The sequence below is a fragment of the Cnephaeus nilssonii genome (assembly GCF_951640355.1).
Source record: "Cnephaeus nilssonii genome assembly, chromosome: 11".
Lineage (NCBI taxonomy): Eukaryota > Metazoa > Chordata > Mammalia > Chiroptera > Vespertilionidae > Cnephaeus > Cnephaeus nilssonii.
This window is the reverse complement of record NC_137082.1, coordinates 91,136,003-91,155,910: the sequence shown is the minus strand read 5'-3', so window position 1 is coordinate 91,155,910 and position 19,908 is coordinate 91,136,003. Positions and strand designations below refer to the sequence as shown.

Here is a 19,908-nt window from a genome sequence, read left to right as displayed (position 1 = left end):
CGTCCCTCCCTCAACCCCAGGCGTGGCACAGCCACCTTCCGCCTGGTCTGCAGGCCTGGTAACTCAACAACCAAAGGAATTGCGAAGCAATTATCCTTCCAGCTCCTACCAAAGCCACTCCTGGTCCCTGTGAGCAATGGAAACTGAAACCACACCCGCCTTCCAGAATGATCAGCAGGGAGTCCTGCCCCCAGGTCACATGGGGCTCTCTGATGTGAAACCACCTTTCTGATCCTTGTCTGCCTGCACCGGCCCTGTGGGGATGGTGGGCCCCATGGGGATTGGGCCCCGTGGGGATGGTGGGCCCCGTGGGGAGAGGCCCCGTGGGGATTGGGGCCCGTGGGGATGGTGGGCCCCGTGGGGATTGGGGCCCGTGGGGATGGTGGGCCCCGTGGGGATGGTGGGCCCCGTGGGGATGGTGGGCCCCGTGGGGATGGTGGGCCCCGTGGGGATGGTGGGCCCCGTGGGGAGGGGCCCCGTGGGGAGGGGCCCGTGGGGATTGGGGCCCGTGGGGAGGCTCCCCTTCTCTGGTCCTGCGGAGGCCAGCGCCCACCGTCAGCAGGAAGCCGCGGGCAGGGCCGGGCCACCCGGCCGCACAATCAGCTCACGGATCTTGAGCTTCAATTTCCTCTGACAGCGTGCGCTCCGCTCCCCGGCTGCTGCCCGACCTCGTCTGAGGACAGCCGTGTCACAGCCGTGTCACAGGAGCGGAGGCGGCGCGTGCCTGTTCGCATCAGGCCATCGGCTCCAGCTCTGAACTCGGGGCGACGGGGCTTCTCGTTCGGGCTCACTCGTTTCCCTAGTCTCCACGCGGTGAGCTTAACGCCCTGGGCCCGCCCCGCTTTTAGGTCCCCGTGACCAGGAGCCTCTTTTTCCAGCCGCCCCTGCCCCTGGCTCTGCGATCCAGCCTCCCCCAGGTGGCTCCTGCCTCCGGGCGCTGAATACTCCCCGAAGCCCCAAAGGGCTCCTCGGTCTCCTCACCAGGAGCATGTGAGGGTCCTGGCTGAGAATCCCACACCTGACAGCGGCCCAAACCAGATACAGCCTTTCCTTCCTGGCTGAGACCCCCGGCTCCCACCGGCTCTGCTGGCTGCCATCCACTCTGCCTGCACCGATGGCATGCGGTCCCCCAAGTGCCCAGCTCTTCCTCCCTCCCTCCCAGCCATTCTTGGGGGAGACGAGTGCCAGTCCACCTTGTGACCGCAGAGGGGAATGCTCCCCCTTCCTGGAGCCCCTCCCCACGTGGAAGGAACTCGGTAACTCCCCCAGCCCAACCCTTTTCCCCCCACCCACCCACCACTCAGCATCCCCCGCACGGCGGCTCTCCACGTGGGGCTGGGCCTTGCAGAGGACCCAAAAGCGCCACACTCCTCTCACCTGTGACGTCACGTGCCTCCTCGCTCTCCTCCTCTCACGGTGAGAACTGCCATTTCCCAGGGGCCGCGTGACGCGTGACGCCCTCACACGGGAAACACGGAGCCGATATGGGAACCAGCTGCCTTCCCCTAGTAAGCTGGCCGCGAGATGTGCAAAGACAGAAAAGCGCCACCCTCTCCTTCCCACTCACTTCACTTTCCTGCTTTGGAAAGTACAGCCAGGGGTTCATTGTGCCGCGCCAGCACGGCCACGGCGAGCCTGAGCGGGCGGTGAAGGACTGAGGACAGACAGACAAGAGGAGAAAGCTGGGGCTCGGTGAGACGCCGCCTCTCTGATGGACAGACAGCGCCGCCACCCACAAACCGAGTCTTTATTTTATAGCCGATGCCACGAGGCAAATGAGGGCGTGGCCAAGATGTTTACAGCCTTCTCGTGGGTTTCGATCCTCCTCAACTACATGCACCTGATCAGGCTTTGTTTACCTGCAGCCTCCATCACGCAGGCACGTGGGGCCACGTGTTGGGACCATAAGTTCACGCTGACAACCGCAGCTGTTGGCTATCATTGGGACTTGCACGTGGCCACGAGAGGACTGTGTCCTCTCATCAGTCCGAGGCTTGGACCTGTCCAAACACTGTGGCCGCTCCCCACAGTTCATAAACACCAGTATCTGTGTCACATATGTAATTGGTTTAATAGTTTTAAGGCAGTGGTCGGCAAACTCATTAGTCCACAGAGCCAAATATCAACAGTACAACGATTGAAATTTCGCTTGAGAGTCCAATTTTTTAAACTTAAACTAGGTAGGTACATTGTTATTAATTTAATTAGGGTACTCCTCAGCTGGCCTTTGCTAAAAACTCAGGGGGCCAAAGAGCCGCATGTGGCTCTCGAGGTGCAGTTTGCCAACCACTGTCTTAAGGGAATTACATGTTACCTAGTTTTATCAGTTTGATTTCTAGTGCGCTAAACACTGATAAAGAGTACCCACATTATAGCAGCTCATTGGGGGACTCGATAATGTTTAACGGCGTAAGGGGGTCCTTACACCCCGCAGCTGTGAAGTGCAGCCCACAGAGCAGAGGCCAAGCCTGAACTCAACTCAGACTGACTTCCAGCGGCCGGCCAGCCCTGCCCGGTCCCCCCCGCCCGCCCCCCGCCTGGGAGTCGCAGGCCCACAGAAACAAGCCAGGTGGCCTCCCTTTCCACGCCGGGAGTTCACAGATCCCCTGCAGCCTGTGTGAGCATGTCTGTGGGACCCGGGGTTCCCTATTAGCAACAGACAGGCCCGGCCCACAGGCAAAAGGCACGCCCTCCGGCCGGCCTTGACCGAACCTTGGTGGCTTTTGCCGTTTCTGACTGTTGACTTTTCTGGCTCACGTTTCACCCGATTCAGACCTGGGGGCGGGGGCGCAGGGAGGAGAGGGGCTGTTTCCTGGGTCCCACCAGAGACGCTGGCATCCTGTCGTCCCCGGGGACCCTGGGAAATGAAAAGGAGGCCAAGGCCAAGGGGGAAGGACACCTCAGGGCGGCCCGGGCTGCGGGCAGGGGAAGGGGCTTGACCTTGACTAGGCCGTGCGCGTCCTGGGACTGGCTGGCGGGCGCCCTGAACGGGCAGTGCGGCTGGTTTTCGAGTCGGCAGGTGGCTCTCAGCGGCAAGAGCCTTGCCTAAGCCACCGGGCGTTTTCATCTCCGTGTGCGACCACAACTTACGGTGGTTTTTCTCCAGGGAAGCGGCTGGTACAGAGGCAGGGCCTGAAGCCGACCCCGGGCCCCGGGGAAGGCCACAGGCCCAGGACCTCAGGAAGGAGGGGCTCTCCGTGACCTGAGCCAAAGGCGTGATGGGGGCCGCGGCCGGCTGGCCTCGCGGAGGGCGGAGGCCCCGGGCCTGAATCCGCAGAGGCCCTAAGGCCAGGGAAGGGGATGTTTCCACCTCTGCTGCCCAGAGACTGAGGAACCGAACACTATTTGCTATTCTTATTTATATGTTTTAAATATATTTCTATTGGTTTCAGAGAGGAAGAGGGCGCTACACTAGCCATGCCACCCGACCTCTGTTGAGCTCCCCCCACCCACCCCCTTGGATGGAACACCTGGGCCTACAGAGTCCAGCCCCCACCCCAGCCCCTCCCCGCTTTTCTGTTGGGGGGCAGCCTGCCGTGCGGTGCGAACACCGTTAAGTCCGGGGACGCGCAGAGGCAGACCTGCGGGGGGAGGCGGCCCTCATGGGCAGCGCCGGGCGGTGGGGGGTGGACTCGGAGACCTGACATTTCAGCACGTCCTGCGAGCGCCTTTATCAGGAATAAAGATGGCATTTGGGTTCGCTATCTGCTCGCCCTCTGGCTGCCTTATTAGTTCCCCGCGGAGAGGGATAAGAAGCACATTTATTAGGTCCCTTCAGAGACACCGAATCGCCTCTCAAGGACTCAGCGTTACCGAATGCGTAAAGGCCAAGGCGAGGAGACCAAAAAGAGGCCGAATGAATCCGGTGCTGCCGGCGGCGCCACGGCCACCGGGGTGGACGCGCAGGGCCTGAGGGCGACAGCGGCGTCTCCGGGGCGTGGGGAGCCCGGGGCTGGCACGGTCCCGCGTGCCTCCGGGGACCCGCTGGCCACTTCTGGGCCACGGAGAGCGGGAAAGAGGGCGACTCACAGAACCAGCCACGGCGCAGCCATCGTCCCCTCCCTCTCATGCCACCGCCGGGGCGCGGGGCAGGGACAGAGCCGCCTGCTGCCGTGGTGGCCTCGCTACGTGGGCTCCACCTGGGCGCTGTCCCCCGCCTGAGGCCCAGGTGTGCTCCCTGACACCGGGATCCCCCAAGTCCTCGCTCCAAAGTCCAAGTCCTCATGTCTCCGGGAGACAGGCTGATCTGTTGCCACAGCGTCCCGCCCCTTGGCCACCTCCTGCGGGGGGGCCTGTGGGTGGAGGGCTTGTGACTGGCTCTGTCCAGCCCTCTGTACAATGGTGGGGAGAAATGCCTCCCTCCCTGGGGTGGGGGTGGGGGTGTGAGGATTACCGGAGACAATGGGGGGGTGGTGTGAGGATTACCGGAGACAATGGCTGTGAAGGGCTGGCCTCCGCACACTAAGCACCGGGCAAACAGGAGCTTTCCTCACAGGAGCCCACTCCCCGGAAGGCTCCCATCCACCCCGGGAAACACACCCCACAAGCCCAGGAGGGAAAAGGTCCCCAAAGGCAGTGGGAACAACCAGCCAGGCCACAGGCAAGTGCCAGACATCACCCACAGGCCGGGGCTCCTCCTGCTCTAGGCCAGCACACACCTCCATGTGGGGGCGGGGGGACCAGCAGAGAGAAAGCAAAGCGCTGACATGCACAGCCCAGGGACAGGGCAACAGGGTGCTGAAGACCTGGGGGTGGGGGTGGGGGTGGGGGGAAGAGGAAGAAAAGGGGAAATATCTGTAATATTTTCAACAACAAAAATGTATTTAAAAAATAATACAAAAAACAATCTCCGCCTCATTAGTAACCAGGAGCAGGCAACTGGGAACTAAAAAGAGGGAGCAAAATGCAGTCCACAGACTGGGAGAAAGGTTCAAGGGTAGCTCCAACACGGACGTGAAAATCAGGAAAAGACAAAAACACGTGCAGCCTGGGAAACGGGCTGGCAGGGCCGGCGGGTGCAGACGGGCACGCACGCAGCTGGCAGCCCAGCGAGTCCCCGAGTCCACTCCGGGGCGTGCGGTCCAGAGAGGCCCGCATCCCGTCACCTCTACGCACATCGTAGAAAAAGAGCGTCCGCAGAGGTGGTAAATCATTTCCAAAAAGCAAGGAGTAACTACTAGGAAAGCAAAAACAGCAGTACCTCTAGATCAGTGGTTCCCAACCTTTTTTTGGCCACGCCCCCCCAAGCATCTCTAAAACCCTGATGCCCCCTCCCCATGACATAGAATTCTTCTTATTCAAAAAGTGAGCTCCTATTCATGCGGAGGAAGCCTAAAAGGCCATGAACTTGGTTTACACAAGCTTCCAAAGAACACGGCATCCATGAAAGACAAAAATAAAAGAACAGTTGAAGTGCTGAGGAAGAAATCACTAAGAAATTGTTAAAAAATAATATGAAGGGATATGGAAAAATAGCAAAGTTTCAAACTGTATCATAGAGAACTGAAATGCATAAATATGTCACAATCTATATTTATATGCTGTATTTGAGGCCCCTGGAACCGTAAGAAATGCAAAAAATTCAGTTAATAACTCATTCTCGAATCGCCCCCTCTTAAAAGTCACAGTGCCCCCCTGGGGGCATGTGCCCACGTGAGGAGCCTCTGGGCTAGAGGGAGGGGTGGGCACAGTCCTCTGGAGACTTCCCAGGCCCTGGCACTATCCTGTGTCTTAACGAGGCTGGTAGTTACGCTGACATATTTTATACACTTTATTGCTTAAGCTGTGAAAATACATGCTTTATATACTCCTCGACATGCACAATATTTTGCAATAGAAAACGCGTTTTTTTAAGGTTGAGCTTCATACATATACAAGATGGAACCGGGTGGCAATCCTGCCTTAAAACTGCTTTACCTGCATTTAAATAAATGTCAAACCCAGAACCCCAGCTCTGCCGTGGGCTGCTGGCGCCGGGATGCTCTCTCACTTGCTCAGATCACTTCCGGCCCCGTGGCTGAGCCCATCTGTGCTTTGGTGTTCTCGTATGTAAAATGAATAACGTTTTTCTTTGCGAGTTAAGTGAGTTAATACATGCAAAGTACTTAAAACAGTAAAGACCGAATGAGAGGGAGAGAGACACGCAGAGAGAGGAACACTGGTGTGGAAAAGAAACACTGATCGGTTGCCTCCCGCACACACCTGAGTTAGGGGATCACACCTGCCCCCCAGTAGGAGACGAACGTGCAACCTTTTGGCGTCCAGGGCGATTCTCCAGCGGAGCCAGCCGGCCAGGGCAGCCCGTTGGATCTTCAGAACCCGCTTACACCGGGGCCCTGAGCGCTAGCCAGGTCAAACGCGCTGTCCAATTCCACCACCACCAAGTCAGCACCTCCACTCCTCACCTGGCGCCACCCGGCCTCTCTCAGCCGCTAACCCAGTGAAACCGGAGAGAGAAAAAGAATGAAACCTAAAAACCTACGGAAATACCATACTTGACAAAGGAACCATTTTAGTGCAGAAAAATAGAAATTACATTGATAAATGATAGTCGCCCACGTGTTCTTATGAATACGTTGTGTTGTGTATATAAAATCGGGGAGGGGTGTAAATAAAGCGAGACCCACTACTTCATACCACACACAAAAGTCAATTTCACACAAGTGAAACCGCTCAATGTGAAAATATGAACAGATAAATACAATGTGATATTTACAGCTTGGCTCACCTACCACAGAACAGTCTTCCAGAAACACTATACATGTGTGTGTGTGTGTACGTGTGTGTGTGTGTACGTGTGTGTGTGTGTGTACGTGTGTATGTGTGTGTGTACGTGTGTGTGTGTGTTTATGTATAAACATTTGTCTATCTTAATTATGAAGAACCAAGGCTCGGGAAAAGAAGGATTCAGAATCCTGACAATAGCCATTACTTAGGCAAATAACTAAAAAAAGTAGCCCCACCGTTTTTTAAAATGCTAATATTTTAGGCCATAAAATGTTATAAGTGATTTGCAGAAAATGCATTTTTATTTACATTTAAGTATACCACTATCCCCCTCTTAAGCATAGCTGCACTGAGACCGCCTCAAATAAAGGTAAGACCATAACCCAAATCATGGAATAATTCAGTTTTCTTTACGAGGTACTTAATTACAAATCAGCTCATAAATTAAATCGATGGCTATGATATTCTCCCCTAAATCTTCTTAGTTACCTGTCAAACAGAAAAGACAGCACTGTAAATAAACTGTAATGCTGAAAACACAAACACTGTATGTAAACGACCACGTGTATGGCAGAAAAACTATGTGCAGGGATGAAACACAAGTAAATACAAATTATATAGCAATAAGCTAAGGCCACACAACGTGTACAACCTGCTTAAGTCCTGTGAAAGGAAGTCCACATGTAAGAACATAAATAAACTAGAGCTGCCTTGAAGCAACACATCCTTGGTGGGCCATTCCTTCTGGAATCTAATCCCTTCGACCTCATCATTATGCATAAAATGCTCCACCTAGAATCTAGATCCGCTCAGCAAGCATTGTCAATGGAGGGAAAAGGCCTCTAGAAAAGAGATCGTGGGACATGTATGCACACAGCAGTCCTCGTGGCCACCTTTCATATGTTTCAAAAACCTACGCAGCGTGGCAGGTGCGGTTCAGGTGGCTGGGCATCATTCTTTGCACCGAAAGGTTGTTGGTTCGATTCCCGGTCAGGGCCCGTGCCCAGGCTGCGGGCAGGAGGCATGGAGGAGGCAACCAGTGGATGCTCTGCTCTCTCCTTGATGCTTCTATCTATCTTTTTTCTCTCTCCCTCTCTTTCTAAAAGTTAATATTGAAAAAGATATTTTTTAAAAATTAAAAATCTAAAATTAAATTAAATTAAATTAAAAATCTACACAAACACCAAAGAAGGTCAACTGCACCCAACGATGCACTGAACAGCGGGGAACGGGTGGTTTGTGGAAGCATATGCCCTCAATGTAACCTCTTTTTAATTAAAAATAAACCTGTGCAAGGCCTCGTGAAGAAGTGGGTCACTATTAAGTCCAGAGGAGTTATTAAGAAGCACCACTTTAGATGAGAATCTGTTCACACTCAAACCTTCTGCGTGAAGACTTCAGGTCAAAAAGACATTGAGTTCTTTGCCTCCACCCTCCTCCTCCTCGAGAGAGAGGCTACCAGCATGACTTCCTGAATTCCAAATGCGTTTGGCTTTGGACCGGAGCCATGCTGCCCAATGACCAGAATCTCAGAAAAAGACGCCCGAGTTGGAAAAACCACAAGAGGCGTTCCGTGGCTGGACACCATCAACCTGCAAGTGACCTTGAGCCGAAACGCAACAGCTGAGCCACTCTCTTTATGTTCTTTTTATTTTTTTTTTCCAAGTTCCTTAACTTCCCAGGTGTCCCCACAGTGTCAATGAGTCTTTCCTAACTTTGTGACCAACAAAATAGATGGCAGGTGGCTATGGCAGTGTTACAAACCAAGTAGAAGATGCCAGACGCAAAGGTAATAGCGTGTGGTGTAGGACTTCATAAAGCGTGTCCGAACACCAGCAAGCGGTCTGTGCTACTAGAACCCAAGCCAAGCATTACCCCGGGAGGACGACGAACTCGGAAGAGGGTAACAATGGGTGCTGGGAGTGCTGAGACCGACCCGTCCGGATTCAAGTGTACGTTCCATTGGCGACCACTCAGCAGGCTACCCACGCTACGTGCACTCTCCTGCGTGCACCCGATGCTCCCACCAACGCCGTGTGCGTGGGTGATGTGTGTGTGGAAGGTGCATCGTGAACTCCCTGCCCTGTAGCATGGAAGGAGGACATGAGAACCCGATCTGGAGACGTTGGTACCAGGTAGGTTCGACGGGGGGTGGTGCCAAAGGAGGGGCAAGAGGCTAACATTTGGGCCGCACCAAGCACGTTTTCCCTGTGTCCCTGCACCAGGAAGCCATCGAGAGCGAACTTCAAACTCCGAACCATTGTGTTGATCAGTTAAGATAGTGGTCGGCAAACTCATCAGTCAACAGAGCCAAAGATCCACAGGACAACGATTGAAATTTCTTTTGAGCGCCGAATTTTTTAAACTGAAACTTCTTCTAACGCCACTTCTTCAACATAGACTCGCCCAGGCCGTGGTGTTTTGTGGAAGAGCCACACTCAAGGGGCCAAAGAGCCGCCTGTGGCTCGCGAGCCGCAGTTTGCCGACCACAGAGTTAAGACAACAAAAGCAAAAATTTAAAGTGGTCCGAGTCTCCCGTGTGTTAAAGATTTATGTTCAGCTGAAGTGGACTGTGTCCCCTGTACACGTCATAAAATTAATGTTTTTCAGTCATTTATTTCAGAATTCACCGAACAACTCCCCAATCAAGTAACAGGCATGCTGCTGGAGATTAGAGTGCAGCCAAGGGTATCCACCTGCCAACAGCTGGTCCAGTTACAAACAAAATAGTTCCAGGTTTTCTCAGCAGCAAGCAAATCAACCCGGGTGTGCGCCGAGCCACGCACGAAACGTTCCCGGGAACCTGTCTGTAGCAGGTCCTTCTGAGGTCTGGACGTACATTGTAAAAGCTGCCAAATGATTTCCTTTGTGGGAGAAAACGTGATTTAAACTATTAATGGAAAAGGTGCCATTAAACCTTAAAAACATTTCAAAACCTAGTGATAGAATCTCTTGAATTTCTTTTCACACAAAAGAATGTGGGGAAAAAAAGGTGTGTGTGTGTGTGTGTGTGTGTGTGTGTGTGTGTGTGTTAATATGCATAGCCTTGAGAGTTCCTGTAGGCTGCTGGGAAGTATTTTAAGTTCCAGGATTCACACAAAAGAATTACTTTCTGAGCACTTATCAGTCTATTATTTGATGATCAAGACAATTGGAAGAACATTATAAAACTGACGATGAATCATTTTCGTAAGGTATCTTTTCTTCTTTCCCTAAGAGAACATATTTTTAAAAATAAGTGAAAATCCTAACCAACCATTAAATTTGAGCTTCACATTCCAAAATAAGTGTGAATATTTAGGGTCAAGATTAAATAGAGAATGTAACGCAAAGGCTGACTACGTGAGCCCGGGCTGGCGGGGCTCTGTGCTTCGAGGGCCCGCCCGGCACCGGAAGGTCTAGGGTTCACGTCCCGGTCAAGGGCACGTACTTGGGCTGCAGGTTCCATTTCCGCCCCCGTCGGGAGGCAACCAACCATGTGTCTCACATCAGTGTTTCCCTCTGTCTCTCTCCCCTTCCACTCTCTCTAAACATCAGTTGAAAAAATACCCTTGGGTGAGGAGTTTTAAAAAGTTTACTTTAAACTTTTTATCAACTCAGTAGAGATCAATTTCAACTGTGCGATGCTCATCCCCTAAGAGTCACATCCCAGGGTGCAAGCCTGCGAGAGGAAGGACCACTGCTCTGAAGTGGGGCTCCCCTCCCCATGGCCGGGGGCGTTTTCCTCTGGATTCCCCAACATTCAAAATGCCTCGAGTCCCAGTTTCATCACTTCCACATGCAACAAAGCCTCCTATCTCCCAGAGTTACAGAAACACTTACCTGAGATAACATAGCTTCCCTCCCTGAAACTATGTTAGGGTTGTTTAATTAAAATTTATTTCATTCATTAGTACGAAACCTTCGTTGTAAGGTTTAGTGCTGGGGGGGGGGGGTTGCAGGCCGGCCACATCCCCGGTTTGTCAGGAAGGATGTCCGGAATGACGTCCAGAAGACGTCCGGTCTATCAGGTCTAATTAGCACATTACCCTTTTATTAGTATAGACTAGAGGTCCAGTGCATGAAATTCGTGCATGGGGAGGGGTGTCCCTTAGCCCAGTCTGCACCCTCTCCAATCTGGGACCCCTTGAGGGATGTCTGACCGGTGGGATCGGGCCTAAACGGGCAGTTGGACATCCCTCTCACAATCCAGGACTGCTGGCTCCCAACCGCTTGCCTGCCTGCCTTCCTGATTGCCCCTAACCGCTTCTGCCTGCCAGCCTGATCACGCCCTAACCACTCCCCTGCCAGCCTGATCAACGCCTAATTGCTCCCCGGCTGGCCCGATTGCCCCTAACTGCCCTCCCCTGACATTATGGTTGCCCCTAACTGCTCTCCTCTGCCGGCCCGATCACCCCTAACTGCCCTCCCTGCTAACCTGATCGCCCACAACTGCCCTCCCCTGTAGGCCTGTTCCCCCCAACTTCCCTCCCCTGCAGGCCTGGTCCCCCCAACTGCCCTCCCCTGCAGGACTGGTCCCCCCCCATCTACCCTCCCCTGCTGGCCTGGTCCCCCCCAACTGCTCTCCCTTGCAGGCCTGGTCCCTCCCAACTGCCCTCCCCTGCAGGCCTGATTGCCCACAACTGCCCTCCCTTGCAGACCTGGTCCCTCCCAACTGCCCCCTCCGCGCCCCCGCTGGCCATCTTGTGGTGGCCATCTTGTGTCCACATGGGAGCAGGATCTTTGACCACATGGGGGCAGCCATCTTGTGTCTTGGAGTGATGGTCAATTTGCATATTACTCTTTTATTAGACAGGATGTTTGAAGAAGTAGCAGCAAATACCTCACGTTGGGCCTGGTGTATGTGCTCTTCAGAGTTGTGAACTAATGGGCCTGGTGTATGTGCTCTTCAGAGTTGTGAACTAATGACAATTACTAATAATAAATCAGTTGTGAAATGCCTTAGAACTGCACATGTGCGAAAGGCAGAAGGAAGAGAAAACTGAAAGGGCATCTTTAGACCCCACGGAACGCAGCAGTGCCAAGGTGCAGTATGTCCCGCAGCAGAAGGAAAGCTGAGTGACATCACATTCTAACTCAATGAAAAGAGTCGTTTAAGTCATTTCACATTTCCAGTTCCAGGAACTTGTGGAATACTACAGATGGTTTAGACCATGCCCCTACAGTTAACCTTTGTTTACTATTTCCTGAATCCACTAAAACATTAACTAATACATGGAAATTGGGGGGAGGGGCAATCTGGGTTTAAATATTTGAAATTATGGCTGTGAAGTAACTATTTTTTTAATTAACAGAGAAACCAATATTAAAACCACAATATACAAATGTACACTATGGTCAAGTAAAATTTTAAAATTAACATAAAACAAATATTAAAATTACAATATACAGAACTACATAAGTACGCGGTTACTCCGGTATTTATTTTCATTATAGGTAGGTTTATTTTGGAAAAGAAAACCTAAGAACAGATCATGGATCAAGCCCCTCTCCAAGTCCCTCTATTAGGAGTGCCATATTTTATTTATAACAGCACCTCCAATTCAATAGCTCACGCTGCTGTAAAAGCATTGCTGCGAGGGGAAAACCCACGTTCAGTAGCTGACTTCATCTGGGCAGCAGAAGACCGGAACATGCTACACTCACGCTCTCCTGCATCTCGATTCTGGACACTCGCAAGATCACGTTAACCTTTCACTGCCAGAACGCATGGAAATATTCAATCCGCCGAGAGAACGTAAGAAAGATCACAATGGCTTAACCAACGAGCACCATCTCTCAGGCCCAGGAAGCTCAGCTCCGCGTGGTCATTCCTGGATTCGACATGGAAACCTATCTATTATTTAACCATCCACTCATTTAGCCAATCTTCCTCTGGACCTACTTGTAGTTCAGCTTCCTATAGGTTGCTCTCAGCCCAACTCCAGAATGTTCCAGGGTTAGCTGAGGTCATCTGTGGCCTTTGTCCGGTTTCTCTTCAGCCGGAAACCCTGAAGTCCCACCGACTATTCTGACGGTCCTTCCTTGCAGCTTTTCTAGGTCCAGGCCAAAAGCATTTTGGGTGGTTTAACAATCCTTTCCTTGACCTGGAACTAGAACTAAAATGCTTTATTTCGCACAGGAAGGGTCTGGAATCGGACTGCACATGACCATAATTTACTAAATTGGTGCCTAGTGATAGGTTTTCAGAAATCAACCAACCCCATCTTCTGTAATTATTTAAAAAAGGCTTCAATGCATAGCCTTCTATATGTACACACAACATGTGTACATTAGCAAACAGACATATCTGTAGAAAAATAGCTAGAGGAGGACTTGCTAGATCTAAGGCCTATACTAGTATTGTTAACGCGGGCCCAGTCCCTGGTCATGAAGGCTAGGGACTCTCAAAGGAACATTAAAGTACAAAAATAGCAAAACGGCTAATTTTCGTTCTTAGCGTTACACTTTCCTGACTTCAATACTAACTGGCCCCTGTCTGCAAAAAGTTTATCTTTAGCAGTCAAAGCAGTACAGCCAATGAGAAAAATTACGTTTAAACGTCAAGCATATAAAAAATACAGAGAATTTCTAACCTATCGTATATGGTGTGCTGTTAATAGCCCTGAAATCATGCTATCGCTGTGAGTACCTGAAAATCCTTGCCCTTCAAGTTAAAAACTGACGTCACTCCAAAGTCTCTATGAAGGAGGCAGAGTTGGGATGTTTTTGAAAAGCTGCAACAATCACGGGACTGAAAAGTCCCTCAGAGATCAACAAATCCACCCAGGTCCAAGATTTTACTACTTAGAAAAAGGATGCCATGGGCGTTTAAGAGAGCAAACCACATCTGGACCAGATTAGAACCCCAGACATCCTGCCCTTGACACTCAACACTACTAGCTCATGCCCTTGACCCTCTGTAAGAGCAGATCGTTTGCACGGGACTAAGTTACACTCTTGGTGCCCAAACCACCTTTGATGCCACACACAAATTAACTATCAACTGACACTTCATGTCAAACTGAGGTAAATGTTAGAGGAGACACATATGTAGATAGCAGTCCTCAACATACGTGTTGTGTGTTTATATATGCCACCCATAAAAACGGGTGGGTTTCAGCTCGTATAGTGGGAAGCTCAGACAAGTGCACTGAGTACTAAAAAGAGTAGCAAGAAATGAAAACTAAGCAGTATTTATGCGTAACCTCGATTTTCTTTTAAAAATTGTGTTATAATATAACTTATAATCTTTATGTCCAGTTCTTTCCAAATTCCATTTAGCTCCTAAATTCACCTTCCTCCACTTACTTTAAACCCGTCACTTTATATACGTAAAAGATATAGCTCGTAATAAAAACATTTATCTGCCAGGCATGAATAAAGCTGTTTAATTAAAATTTATCTACAGTTAGTAAAACACACAAAGACTGTATCTACTCAAATTCACTGACATAATTTGCTGAAAAAAGTAAGACAAATATAAGTTTTAGTAGGAAAAAAACAGAAATGTGAGGCATAATGGTTTGCTAGTACCAATTGTTTCAATTATAGTTCTTAACCCAACTTGAAAATACTTAGGTTCTAGAAGCTTCTATCATATTAAAGGCAGATATGAAATACTCAAATTACAGAACCCAAATTCTAAATCACATTTTTTAAATAGTTGATAAAATTCGCCACAAGTCTGTGCAGTGCTTAAACTTGATTACTTTTTGTATTTGAGCCAACAGAACAAATCTGAATAATGTTAACTTGGGCAAAATGAAAGTTTACGCACAGATACTATATTTCTTAAATAACAGCTCTGATTTTTTTTTAAATATATTTTTTATTGATTTTTTACAGAGAGGAAGGGAGAGGGATAGAGAGTTAGAAACGTCGATGAGAGAGAAACATCGTCGATGAGAGAGAAACATCGACCAGCTGCCTCCTGCATATCCCCCACTGCGGACGCGCCCGCAACCAATGTACATGCCCCTGACCGGAATCGAACCTGGGACCCTTCAGTCCGCAGACCAACGCTCTATCCACTGAGCCAAACCGGTTTCGGCAGCTCTGATTTTTTTTAATCACTCTCCTAACTTGAAACTTTCCATTGGAAAACAGGATGGGGATATGAGTTACTAAGAATTTTTTAAAAGGCATTTTAAAGCAAGATTAACTGTTGCTTTAATCTTGACATTTCCCGATTAATAACCCTAAAGCTTAATGAGGCACAACAGGTTTAAGAATTGAAGATTTTTAATGAAAAAGGATATTAAGAACAGTTTGGTGCAACACACTGTCACCAAAGTAATCTGTTTCAGGAAGACGTGAGTCTCTACGTGGAAAAAAGTATGAACTACCTAAAAAGAAAACTTCCTCTTAAAACCTCAGTCCAATGTGGAGAAGGTCAAAGCAGACTTTAATACAGGAACGCAAGTCCAAGAGTGCACTCTGTAAATGAATTCTGAATTTGCAATTGAGGCCTCAAAATTATAAATATAAACTTTACATTATATTCTTAAAGATGCCTATAGAAGTATTTTAGGGTACCCAAAATATTATGCCCCAAATCATGCCTAGTCTGTCTGCAATGCACCATCTAGGGGTGGTAACCACAGGCCACAAAGTAAGAAAAGGACAAAGATATGCATAACTACGTCTAATGAGCAGAATAAACTGTGAACACCAACTATGTTCATTCTCCTTATTTTCACGAGAACTTATCACAAAGACACATGAAAATCAAATAAACATGAACACACACATAGTTTATACTTCAAGTGATTACTGCATTCCAGATTTTCCACATCCTAAAAAAAAAACAAAAAACCAAACAACTTTTTAGAGACGATTCCTGTGTTATTAATCTCTTCAAGTCTCTACCTAAGTCCATGAAAATCCCACATGGTTAACGCATCTTCTTTCCTATGTCCTCATCCAGGGCTGAATGCCGGACCTATGTGGTAAGACTCTGATTCTAGAATATCCATGGACATCAAGCTGATGCCCTTGATGCATCCTAACACATACAAGTTATTTAGATGAGGACAACAGAGCTACGCCATTAAAATGGGAACTAGACAAAGAAAACAGGTTTCTACTCTATTCACTACTGGGTAGGTAGTAGAAGTAAAATTGATTGTTCCCCCTGATGACAAATCTGTTCATGGGTTTGAAAGTCACGTATATAATTTAAAACGAAAGCTTTGGTAAGTGAAGTCTAATGCTCAATTTTTACTTTTTACTTTTTAATGTAACGGACAATACCAATACCTTAAGTTAAAGTAAAAAAGAGAGACATTTTAAATACGTAAATCTAGGTAATAGAATAACAAAACTCACAAAGAATTACCTCAAAGTGAAAAAAAAAGTGTTCAAAATAAAAAAGGGACACTTCAGCTAAAAACTAAAGGTATAAAGTCCTTTTTGAATATTCAATGGTTCTTACTTCACTGTTCTGAAAAAAATAAGGTTGCTCTGTACCTACACTAATGACCTACTCATTCTCTTTTCTAAAACTCTTGGCTCCCTAGTCTGGCCTGGAAAAAAAAAAATTCAGACTTAAGAGCAGCGGACTGCAGAGGGGCCATGCACCTTGCACACAGACCTCAGTTACTCTGGGGTGCAGAGCGGACCCTGAGCACACAGTCACGTCCAACCTCAGCGGCACAGCCCACAGGGTGCACACGGCCCTGAAACGCAGGTGGCACACACTGCCCCGCGTCCGCTCCCGACGACCTTGCAAATCACGGGGTGCCAGCGCTGGACCTGCACCCATGAATCACAAGGCCGCCGACCAGCTGGATGACAAGGTTGTAATTCCCCTTCCCCGGAGGTTTAGAAAGGTCAACACAACAGGGTCTAGAAGAAACTGGAAAGATCAGCCTAATATTTGACATTTATAAATGGGGCTTTTAAAACATACTTCAGGAAAAGGGTAAATGACCTGCAAAAGCCACACCTGACTTCAAGGTACCTGACAAAAAGAGGAGATGAAACTCTGCCCCGGTGCCACCCCAAGTCCCCGGGATCAATGTCCGAACTTCCCTGCACCCCATTCCATTAAAACTTACTTTCGGGCCAAAAAGTGATGAACATGTACCACCTACTGCTGGCTCGCACTCGGAGGACATCTTATGTTCAAAAATAATACTTCTAGAAATAAGACTTTTTGATCTATGGCACCTCCTTTGTTAAATAAAAAAAAAGACAGACAGAATATCTGATGTGCCCAGGATTCAGGAGTTTACCCAGCCTTCCCCTTCACTTCAAACACTTGAAGTGGCACTTTTTTCCTCCTTCCCCTCAGCCTGGCCTCTTTACTGAGCCCCTTTTTGAAAGGAAAAGGCGGTGAGTGCAGGGATGGGAGGTGAGAGGAGGAGGGGGTGCTCTCAGAATAAAGGCGGCTTTACAACAGGAGGCACTTTGGTCAGCAAGTGCCCGGCAGGCCTCCTCCCCGAGGTGAGATCCCATCCCCTCCCCAAAAGGCAGAGGCTAAAAACGTCTGGGCTAACAGTGCTGAAACCCCAGGGTCCCAGAGAGGCCAAGGGAGGGCGGACCAGCCAGTGGGGGGAGGGGACGGGGGGGGGAGAGAGAGAGAGAGAGAGAGAGAGAGAGAGAGAGAGAGAGAGAGGAGCAGGAGACCAAAGAACAAAAGCAGAAAAACAAAAGCAGAAACCCAAGGAGAAAGGAAAGACGGGGGCCCGGCGGCCAGGGACAGTGGGAGGGAAGGGAGAGAGCCAGCCAGGGGGAGAGGAGACCTGGGGGAAGGGGGAAGGGAGTGGGGAGGACGGACCACGCGACCCGGCCCTCTGCGCGCACCATGGACAGGGCTCGGCGGCGGCCCGCGCCCCTCCAGGGGGCGGCGGGGGAAGCGCGAGGGCCTGGGCGTCGGCCGTCCTGCCCGGGTGCCCACAGCCCCCTCCCCGGGCCGCAGCGTGCCAGGCCCCGGCCCGTAGGAACCACGCGGGGGGAGTGGGGGACCCGCACCGCCGGTCCCGGCCCGGCCGCCCCCGATCGGCCCCACTTCCGAGCCGCGCCTGCACTTTTCCGCGCGCCCCCGGCCGGCCGCCCCCGCAGCGGGCGGTGCTCCCGGGGCCCCTCCGGCGGGTTCCCCCCGAGACCCGAGTCTGCAGCGAGGGCCGACCCGACCCTCCCCAGCAGCCGGTCCAGAAACGAAACGCACCGCGTGCGGGGACGGGCTCGGGACCCCGCCCGGCCCGCACCAAACACAGGGGTCGCCGCGGAGGCGCGCGGGGTCTCCTCCCGGGACGGGCCGGCCGGGGGGGGGGGGGGGGCCGCGGGCACCCGCCCCTCGGACGCCGCGGGGAAGTTGGGCGGCCGGCCGGGCTGGAACCCGGAGCAGGTGCCTCCTCCCGCGGCGGAGAGCCCTCCTCTGCCGGCTCCCGGGAAGGCAGGCTGGCATCTCCCCGGGCGTGCAGAGTGCCGGCTCCGGGGAAGGCGCCCCGGGGCGCACGCGGGGAGGGGGCGCGGGCCCGGGAGGGGAGAGTCGCCGAGTAACGGGACGTGCCCCTCCCGGCGGGACGGGGGCGCGCGGGCCGGGGCAGGTTCCAGGGCGCTGACCCGCAGGTTCCCGCAGGCAAAGGGGCGAGGCTCACCCTCCCGGGGGGACCCACAGCAAACTGGGGGCCCAGAGGACCGGATTAGGAGGCCACTCGGGGCCGGGAGAAGACAATAGGACAGCGGCGCCCTCGGGCACCACCGAGGCGCGGGGCCAGGGTGCGGCGGGGCGGAGGCAAGTCCCGTAACTCCGACCCCAGAGTGAGCACGGCTCCCGCACACTCGAGCCCCATCCCGGCGGAAATAAACACGCGCAAAAGGGGGCAAAGTGGGGTTCGGGGGGCAAGAGAACGGCGGGATCAGAGGGCCTCCTTACCTCGCCCTCCTGCCGCCCAGGGACGGACCCCGCGGGCTCGCCCAGCCCCGGAGGGGAACCGGAGGGGAACCGGAGGGGCCCGCGATCGCCGCCGCGGGACGCGCCCGGGAGAGGCGCGAGAGCCCGGCCGCCCCGGCCCCGCACCCGCCGGAGCCGCCGGTCCGCGCAGCTCCCGGCCGCGCGGGGCCGCACCTTCCTCCCGGGCGCGCAGCCCGGCCCGCAGCGGCGCGGGGAACAAAGGGAGCGGGCCGCCCGCCCCGCCCGCCCGCAGGCCCGCCCGTACCTGGAGCAGGGCCGCCAGCAGCGGCAGCAGGGTCCGCGGCGCTCCCACGATCCGGCACATGGAGGCGGAGAGCGGCCGAGCGAGGAGCCGGAGGCGGCGGCGGCGGCGGCAGCGGCGGCGGAGAGAAGGCTCCAGGAGGGGCCACCCCTTCCCTCCTCCTCCCACCCCACCCCCTGCTCCGCGCTCCCCGCCAATGGAGAGCGAGCTGGGGACAAATAGCGGGCCGCGCCGTCCGTCCGTCCGCGGGACTCGCACCCGGAGTAATAAAACAGACCGAGACCGGGGGCGGGGGGCAGGGCGGGGCGGGGGCGGGGGGCGGGGGGCGGGCGGAGGGGTGAGCGCGGCCGAAGGAGGGGTGAGCGCAGCGGCCGCCGGAGGGACGCGGGCGGCGGCGGGCCCCGCGCCGGCGGAGGCGGCGGAGGTGGAAGTGGAGCGGCAGCCCCGCCACGCGAGGTCTCGGCTCGCGTGTCTGTTGCGTCGGTCCCTCCGGCCGCTCCTCGGGGCCGCTCGCCGCCACAAAGACGCCGGGGACCGCGCCGCAGGGAGGGCGCTCGGTGCCTGGCGCGCGGCACCCACAAAGGGCAGCGGTCCCGCCGCCGCCGCCGCTGCGTGGGGGGCTCCGCGCCGCGCCTCCGCTCCCCTCTCCGGGGCCGGGCGAGTGGGAGGCGGATGGAGCGCCGCGCGGAGGTGCAGCCGGGCGCCGGCGTCACCACGACCGCCGGGGATCCGTCCCGCGAAGCGGCCGCCGCGGCCGAACCTGCTGCCTGCGCGCCGCGCCGCTCCCCGCGCGCCCCGCCCCCGGCCGCCGCCGCCCGCGCACTGCGCTCGGCCTCCGCGAGCGCCACCCGCCGCCCGCCGCCCGCGCCCCGCGCCCTAACTCGCCGCCGCCGCTCCCGCCGCACGCGCCGCCCGGTGCGCGGCCGCTCCGCTCCCAGCCTCCCGCCGCCGCCGCCCTCCCCCGCCGGCCTCCCCGCCCGCGTCGCGGCCAATCGGAGGCCACCGAGCGGCGGCGGTAGCTGCCGGATCCGCGGCCGCC

At 53.3% G+C, this 19,908-nt stretch overlaps 1 protein-coding gene across 1 annotated transcript in view; it reads right to left on the bottom strand.

The window, feature by feature from the left end:
* The window catches only part of CDH2 (cadherin 2), a 204,567-nt gene extending 185,420 nt beyond the window's left edge, over window positions 1–19,147 (bottom strand). Inside the window, exon 1 of the mRNA XM_079784015.1 lies at window positions 18,873–19,147. Coding sequence (XP_079640141.1) covers window positions 18,873–18,932 — 60 coding nt within the window. The 5' untranslated portion in view covers window positions 18,933–19,147. The remainder of the gene's footprint in view (window positions 1–18,872) is intronic.
* Between the last annotated feature and the right edge of the window lie 761 nt (window positions 19,148–19,908).